Source organism: Montipora foliosa, chromosome 13 (assembly GCF_036669935.1).
Source record: "Montipora foliosa isolate CH-2021 chromosome 13, ASM3666993v2, whole genome shotgun sequence".
Classification (NCBI taxonomy): domain Eukaryota; kingdom Metazoa; phylum Cnidaria; class Anthozoa; order Scleractinia; family Acroporidae; genus Montipora; species Montipora foliosa.
The window spans coordinates 26,713,885-26,723,067 of record NC_090881.1 but is presented as its reverse complement, the minus strand read 5'-3'; the positions used below and the strand labels follow the sequence as shown (position 1 = coordinate 26,723,067).

The 9,183-nt window shown below is 37.8% G+C and overlaps 1 protein-coding gene across 1 annotated transcript in view; it reads left to right on the top strand.

Annotated features, from left to right (window-relative positions):
* The first annotated feature begins 6,182 nt into the window (after positions 1–6,182).
* The window catches only part of LOC137981879 (A disintegrin and metalloproteinase with thrombospondin motifs 3-like), a 13,582-nt gene continuing 10,581 nt past the window's right edge, over positions 6,183–9,183 (top strand). Inside the window, exons 1-2 of the mRNA XM_068828918.1 lie at positions 6,183–6,263; positions 6,361–6,440. Of these exons, the coding sequence (XP_068685019.1) occupies positions 6,374–6,440 (67 nt within the window). The 5' untranslated portion in view covers positions 6,183–6,263; positions 6,361–6,373. The remainder of the gene's footprint in view (positions 6,264–6,360; positions 6,441–9,183) is intronic.

The window sequence follows — 9,183 nt, the reverse complement described above, 5'->3', positions numbered from 1 at the left end:
TTACCTTTTGTAACGCTTAGTACATATTTCCACATTTTTATCGCTTTTCATATCCTCACGTGTGATTTTACTACTTATATGCAAAGTTTTATTCTTTTTTTTTTTTTAACCTGAAAATGATCTCAGCGAGATCGAAACGTCATAAATTGCTATTGCAAAACACCCTCTTCCCATTTTCCGAGCGTATACCACCACGGACCCGCTGACCCTCCTCCATGTGCAGACGCTTCTAAAAAATCGTTCACATATATTTATGACGCGAGTGCAGTAAAACATGCTGGTAAAACTTCTCCAAAAATAGAATTCTCCGTTTACTTGCCAAAATGTTCGCTTGAGCTAAGTTCTATAATCTCGGTTTTAAAGCGACAAAAGGGATTGTAAATCTTCCTGAAAATCTGTTGTGTGCATTACCTTACATTTTTTCGAACAATTTTGGCAGTAAAATCGACACATGCGGTAAAAGCGCCTCATGTTAAGCTATGCGATGAGACGCAAAAATCAAATACCTAATCCCAAATACTCTAAAGTTTTGAGGGTAAATGAGAATGATGACGAAAGCGCGGTGATTGTCTCATTCCATTTTGCTGTTGATTACTCCTTAATGGAATTCCTCGCTCTTTCTCGTATCACTGACTATTGAAGAATTGAAGTTAGGCCAAAGTCAAGCTGTAGGTTACTCCTTTATACCATATAATATAGAGCTTCAGATGAACACCAACGAAGATTAAAAAAATAAAAAGACAAAATACAAATCGCTTCCTTTGGCGACATCTTTGAAAAAACGACCTCGTAAATACTCGCTTGGCTTTCAATTGACCACCGCTATTCATTGGCACTTTCATGAGTAGTTACTCTGACAACAACTGATAAGGACTGACGATGCAAATGAAGAAATGCCAAGTTTTCAATATCACCCAATCAGTAGAAAGATTAAGCCGGATCAAGTTCACAAAAACACGGCAAACTTTAGGCTGATGGGTTTTGCCAAAAATCAAGGAACGTTTTATTGTCGGATTGTGTTTCGGCTGTTATCTACGAATATCCAACAACTTTTTAAAACTGAAGAGAGACAAGATAGAAAGCTATAGATTAAGAAAATTATTATGGTGGAAGAAGCGGCCTCTCGTTTACTATTTCAAGTAAACGTGATAATAAATCTCCCTAAAATCACTGTGGGCAGCTGGAACAACCGACAAGCAAAGAACTTGATACAACAGAGGGGATTACTTCCACTTATTATTTTGCCACAGAGACAATTCAGGATTTATCTTTATCTGGTGAATAAGTACTATCGACGGCTCGTCTGAAAGACACGAATATGCGGGATGATGTTAACAGATAAATACAATATCTGTCGAGAAGATCTGTATCAGAAGGTGTTTACAATAGTGAATAAACCGATGCAATCTCCTTCGAAGATTCGCGGTATCTGAGTTAACAAATGAATCTGATTTGGTAGGTTACTGGTATTTTTTTCCAAGGTCATTTTGCAACAAGAATAAAGAATGCCATTAAGAATTGTACCGTTTATCTCCATCAAAGAATCTTACACATGTACTCTGATCAGACTAATTCCTTCCTTAAAACTGGCCCTTTGTCAGGATAAAAAAGAAAATATATATTACTGGCTCCTCACCAAAGACTGCTTTTACATTTTTAATATATGTAACTTCAGTTTCATCTATGACTTCTCTCAACAAAAAAGACTAACAAAAAGATACGAAACAAGACCTTAGTTTAAAAGCACTTCCCATGCAAATGTCTACAACAAAGTTAAAAAAGATAACTTTATATCACCCTTCGCTCTTTATCATTTGAGGGGAAGTTATTCTCTCTCATAAATTGACACTTCAATGAAGTCACTTTGTTTACAAGACGTCAGTCAATGACGGAAATTGCGAACAAAACGTTGCAATTAAGGTACCACGAAAAGGACAAACTTCATCCAAAATTCAACACGATCCAATTTTCATCTCACGCTAGCTCATGAATAATTCTTTTATTTCATCCACGACAGTGAATTCTTCGCTTCAATTCTTTTCAATATTTTTTACTTCATGTATTCCAGCATCCGCGCAAAACCATTGTGACTGCATATGCGACAAAATGTAGGTAAGAGCATATACAACGATTGATCTCATCACCATTCATGTAGAAATATGGCTGTTATCTTGGGTCTTTTAAAATAATAAATAAGACTACAACGGAAAGGCGTACAAAATATTTGACCGTGCTACAATTGTAGGCTTATGTTTTTGTTTTTCTAAGTGGAAAGTCACCGATAAAGAGTGTTTATCATAGTGAAGTAGCCAGCAATTTATATTGTTTTTATATTGGATAAGATTTCACCTTTGAAAGGTTGATTGTTTTTAAAGCTTATTGTTTTTAAACTAGTTAAACATCCGTTATCCATCTTTGTTCGCTACAAAGTGACAACCATACCTCTCACACAAAAGACAGAGCTTGCTAACTGAGTAGATCGCCTTTTTCCTGAGCTGAACGAGTATCTGAGTAATCTTTGTTGAAAGGATTGCTTGGTTAACACATAAAGTTCCTCTCAATTACACAGGAAGGTGGGTAAGTCATACACATGCAAGATTGGTTGATCTTTACACCAATTCCGAAAGTCAAACCTCTCTGCGAGTCTACTATTCAAAATTGATCGATCCACTTTCTACAGCGACAAAATCTTTTCTTCTATTATGCCTCAGTTTGTAATACCACATAGACGTTTTTACTCCAATTCAACCTATAGAGACTTCAGGAAAATACTCTCAAGCATGCATGTCCACTCACCAGTGAGGTATCATGACCACGGCACTTCATTGTTTGTATGGATTTAAAACAAAAAGAAGAATTGCGCCGAATAAAAATTCATTCATAACTGTCATCATTACTGGTCCGAAAGAAACTAATTTGAATTTCCAATAATTTAGGGGATGGTTATAATTGTCACAGCTTTTTTTACCGACAATAAACACTTAATAGTCCACTTAGTCAGTTTTGCTTTCTATTTCTTTGTCTTAATTATGGCCAGCGCTCCTGTTCCACACTAAAGAATTTTTACAAATTCTTATAGAATTGAAAAGTGGTGTACCGTCGGTATGGCGGTACAGACATGGTAACATCGGTCATAAGGCATCTCGAAAATCTATCAAATGATCAGTTGTGCGAAAGATCAGAAATACCCTGGTATACCTAATATGACTGGAAATGCCCAGATGAAATACCAACCTACAAAGATCGCGTCGGTACGCAGCTACTATAACGGCTCTCGGGATTGGCTCAGAAAACAATGGACCAAAACAAACAACCAATCAATGATGGACCCTAACCCTAAAACTAATAGAGCTGCGTCCAAAAGGGATCTAATTAAATTAGTGGTTGTAAAGAGCTGGGTCAAAGATCATCATCATTATCACCATCACTTTACTGAAAGGGACAGTGTCACGCTATTTCAGTCAAACTTCAAAACACTAAAATACGTCTTTGCAACAATCAAGACCAAAAACACATAACGGTCTAGTTTTGTTGCCAACAACATTTGAAGTGCACTGAAGCTATTCTTTGTTATTTGCATCCATGGATGGAGAGAATGAAAATGGATTAAACCTTAAAACTGGTCACTTTTTTTTTCACGTTTGGAGATGGTGTCCGCAGAAAGTCGCCAAAAATTAAATAAGAATAGCTCTTTGTGCAATTAATATATTTCATATCTTGTCAGTGGGTTGTCAGGAATGTTGTACGTGTGAGCTTAAGTATTAACTTAGATTTTTACCCAGTTTTTTTTTTCCTGAAAGCAACAAATTTAGCATGACAGAGCCCTTTTAAGTCTAATGATAACACAGTCGAACACAAGTGCTCTACTAATTGGGAAGAGCACCCGTCGTTCCAACAACGTCCAATCAAATCGGATGTTTGTCCTCGACAAGAGGAGACAACAGGAGTACGTAACCCAGAAAAAATCCTCTCGGAAAAAATTAAAGTACAGGACCAACAAGCTAAAGTCGCACGTAGCATCGACTCCAGGCCACACTAGTGAGGGCACTGGGGAAGGAATGTTAACGGTAGCCATGCACTGGACTTGACAACTATATTGTACTGAAGTGTTTTTGTTAGCCTGCAGAGCAAGCGTTTTTTTGGGAGGCGTACGCTTGTTCGTAATGGGCCGCCATTTTGAAAGCACACAGCCGGTAGAGGATTGTACTGTCCTCCTCTCACTGAGTTCGATTTTCTTGACTCGCCTCAGGCCTCTGTTAGTCTCGCTATCCAAGATGTCTGCCGATAATTCTTCCCAAAACAACAATACGCCTGCTTTGCAGGCTATGTTTTTGTGTAAAAAGAAGGCGTACGTTTATTCAAACAGCACTTCAACACTTCTAGTTCAACAACGGAAAGTTTTTTTTTTCCATATGATCCACATGAGGGTTAGCCCTCGTAATGAAGTCAAACAAGGACATTAGAAAATTCTGACCAGGGATAGGAATTGAACTCTCGTCCTCCGGATTAGTTCCAAGGTCAAAAAGGAGCGAGTTGTGGGTATTTGAGATGTCATTTCACTGCCCGACTGGTAGTCAACTTGATCAGAATTATCGATGATTGCCATGACCCTGGCTAGCCTTCGTGCAGTGTTGTTCCTCAGTGATACATCTTTGATGTCTTTTTGATGTCTTGCTCACTTTTCCCGACCACCCACAAAGCGTCTAGTTTTACAAGAACAGCTTTGGTTTACTTTCACTACCGTGTGGTTGATGTTTCCCTGTCTCGTCGTAGCTGAGTGTTTTGACTTTTTTTTAAAGTACTGGTCATAGTCCACGAATTCGTCCAGATGTTTACCCCAAATATGGCTACTGAGTCACTATAAATTTCAGCAAATAAAGCTGGAATCAAAGTAAGCTAATTGTTCTAGAATTATCGTTAAACTATTATTCACCAATAAACAGACTACTGGTAGTCTTAACCAGCGGGATGCTAGTTCTCCGCAAGACTTGTTATTTTATGAACAGCAATGATATCATTATAGTCAATGTCGAAGGATTCGTTCATTCTTTTGTTTGCGTCAAAGTTAAGTTACTGCACGCGCAGCTTGAAGACGGAACTGATACTTGACGATAACAAAATAAAATGAAAAAAAATGGAAACATGGCAAGGAAATTTTAAACATTTTCTAAAGCAAGTAAGTACATTTTTCTTTTATTCGAACGATTGCAAAGGGTAAGACGTGATATTGAACTGGAGAAATTTTAGCCACAGAGAATATTTTGTGCTGTTACTTTAAAGAAATGTCGCAAAATTTCAATGTCATATTTCTCGCTTCGCTCAGCCCTACTGAGTACTCCCAGAGTGTTAACGTTTTCACAGTCCTCGACTACGACTTTAAATGACACGATTTCTTAAAATAAATGACGCATTTTTCTAGCGGAAAGTAGCAAAAACCTGAAGGTTTGTTTGTTTCCATTCGGAAAACGGTTAAACTCTGTTTCCTGTGATTCTGTGCTTAAAACGAAATAACCGTTTTGATGCAATTGTACTTTCAAGTGCCGTTTTCTGTACATTTAGGTCTCCACAATAACAATAATAACGAAGCTGATCGGTCGTTGGTTTGTTTAAGCCATGCAGAACTCCTGAGTTCTGTTTACCTAATAATAGACTGTATGACAAATAAAGCTACCAAAAGTAAACTGCTCTTGGCCCAGGAATAGTTTGATACGGTGCCCAGTCAGCAAAGAATTTCTTTTTCAATTGGATTCTTGTACAACTTGTCGCATACCGATGCAATGCATATCAATCATGTATCTATCTGTTACAAAGTGTAATACCAAAGGAGTCACACCGATTGCCCATTACTAACCAATCATCATTAAACATTGCGATTGGTGTCAAGCAAAAGTTGATGGCCGTTATAATCGCTCGGAGTTTTCAGTCAATTCGGTGTCATTTAGGTGGCTTGATAACTCTATAGATCTGTTTCGAAAATGGCGCGAACTTTTACATCGTTCGTTACTATGTAACGGTCCAATAAGTTTCCCGCTCTGCGTTTCATTTTGTCTGATTATTTCATTGTTCTACATAAAATTAAGACGGTTACTTATTGAGTGTTCTTTTATTGTTAGTTGGCTCCAGACCAATTAGAAAAAGGCAAAGAAGTAAAATACAACGTACATTCAGAACAAAGTCAGTATAGCTTATGTGTTACTGAGAGACGATTCGACCACAGTGTTTAGACTGTTTCTCAGAGCTTTCCAAAGCGGAACTGATTTGAGGTAGAAATGATAAAAGAATGCCTTCATATTTCAAAAAGTAGCATCTTTTCTAGCCTGCAAAAAACGTTTACATAATTATGCACTTTTTATTTTTCAGTTATCCTTTGCAAATGGCACCCAAACAGAAACATTCCATAGGAGTCGTTATCTGCTACCTTCTTAGCACTGTCCTTTCGGGTAAGTCAACTCACTTAGTATTTTTCCTGAGAGGCAATATCGCGGAAGTTCTATTTCTTTCTAGTCAGACACCCCAATTTATATCGCTACTTTTTCCCCGGAGTGAAAATCTCTCGTGAATCATGGAGGAATATTTCAAATGAATCTTGGAAAGATGCCTAATCCGTTGTTAAATAAGTCATTTCTTAGCCAATTCCCTACCTTTAAAAGCTTTCGTAAAAAGCGAAAAATGCTGTCACTGCTGGTTATAAGAGATCAGAATCGCGAAAAAACATTTTTTTTTAAGAGTCATCCCCTTCGAATTCCTGCGACAAAGGGCAGTTTCTCGATAACTGCTCTTTTAATGCCCCGCGCTTCCCGTTGGTTTTGCATCGGTAGGACGTTGACAGTCAATGACAAAACAAATAAACAAAGCAAACAAAAGGAAAACTCGCGCCATTTTCTTAACTGCCGTTGATCGCACAGCAGTAAGGCGGTAGCCACCGATGCTAGATCTCAATTAATGGTTCTTGCCCTTCGTTGACCAACATCTTCATTACAAGGCCACCAACTCTTCTGTACTAAAATGACGAAATCAGCCATTAACAATGATTTATTTCCACAACAATTCAATTATGAATCAAAATTCGGCTTTAGCCACGGAAGCCAGAAAAAAATAAAATTTTAATTCAGTACAACAGAGCGATTGATCAACGAATGTTCTTGTCTCCCCGGGTACTCTTATTTTTCAAAGTCAACTTTGAAGCCCGTAAATAGAATAGCTATAGAGCGGTTTTCAAATGAGTGTAAATTGCTTTGGATTTGCATTACTTCACTCAATGATTGGTTCAAAATTCTCGCGCCACTTTTTCAACCTATCAGAAGTGAAACCAAAACGAATCGTCGCTCGCGCGTGCACATTTTCTCGCGCTTTGTGTCGGCTATTTGTAAGAACTTCGAGTTTTGATTGGTTTACTGGATTGTGTCCGTCCCTTCTCGATTGGCCAAAGTAATTACTTTGGTTTTGGTTTTACGAAACTCGATTGATAGTCGCTCTGACTAAATTGTGTAGGGTAGTGATCATAAGGACTAAAGGGTGGCCGTTACCCGTCGCTTAGCTCCCCCCTTCTCCAAATATTTTTTGCGGTCAATTTGGATTCAATTAAGGACGATGCCTACTATTGTTATTGCGCATACGTTCTGCTCATCTCGAGATACTTGGATTTCCTATCGGCGGTACTTATTAATACAGAGATATTTTTGCGCGGTTCAAAACTATGCGGAGAAAACAGAACTTCGCAAGTGCTCTTGGTATCCAAAAAGAAAATTGGGAGTAACCATGCATTTTTCAGAGATAATTAAGCTTCAATTTGGAACAGAACGCCATACAATGCTTTGTATTTTTAAGCTTTTTACAAATATTGTTGATTAATTATCTTCGAAAAATGAGTGGTTACCCTAATTTTCTTTTTGGATTTCAATAACACTTGCTAAGATCTACTTTTCCCGCATATTCAGTAAACCGCGCAAAAATACCTTTGAATTAGTGGGCACCGTCCTTATGGAGGCTCGAAAGGGTTTTCAGCTGAGCGTGCGCGCGTAAGCCACACACACAATTCTAAAAGCTGCTCACGTCAGCTCATCGTTCGAAATGGGTCACAAGAAATAAAACAAAACCGCTAATTTCGCTTACCTTTTTTCTAATTCCTATATATATGGAATATAAATAGACATCTCCTATTCACGAAAACTACGAGAATTCTACACAAACGGTCTAATGGACGCGTACGGACTCGAATGAGCGAGTGACGCATGCGTGAATGCTGATCTTGTAGCCCCCTCATTTTCCTGATTTTGCAACTTAACTCGTTTATATCTCTGCTTCCGGACGGTAAATTTTTTTCATTTTTTGCATGTCAGCTTAGTATAATTTAAAACGTTTGTCTTTCAAATTTAAAACAATTCCGTAGGTGAAAAAAAAAAGTTAGAGACATTTCAAAGAAACTGATTTTTCTGAAAAACTGGCCTACAGATTTTGTTGAATTTTAAATATTTTAGAGATTATTTCTAGCATAATTTGGTAACGCTGAATGGAAAGATTTCAGCGTCCCGTTTTTTCGAAAAAGACAATATAAGTTGATTTAAGGCTCAAAGAAATGCCTTACATCGTTGCCATGGTAACTATATTTTGGAGGAAAATATCATGTGAGAAATCTATGATGGCTACCTGGCCAAATTTCGTGTATGATTACCCTAACTGTATCTACGGACACAATATGTTTAATTGTTTGACAAAACCAGAAACTATTTCAAGCATCCTTAATTTGAACTGGGATGTCATCTTTGTCTGTCAGCGCAAGAGAAAACCTTAGGATAATGTCACAGTTAAGACCCACCCAACGTCAGTTTGAGCACCGCAGAAAAAGAACATTGAGATGGCTAGATCTTGATAATAAATTTAAATGGCTAAAAACTGCACAAACAAACAAAACTGCTCATTTCATTACAAAATGCCCGTGATTCGTATCACTTACAAGTTGCTTGCTACCTTGATAATCGCGCAAGGTCTTTTGTCATTCTTCACTGGTAAGTTAGTTGATGTATGTTGACAAAATCCAAGTTTACAAGGAACTTAAATCAAGGGAAAAAAATATCAGCAGCGACATAATTTCTTATTAAGAGAATCACATGGTTGCGGCACTTTTTTCTGCTCAGCAGACGAAATCGGATGGTTTAAAGCCTTACTAGCGGAACAGCATCGGAC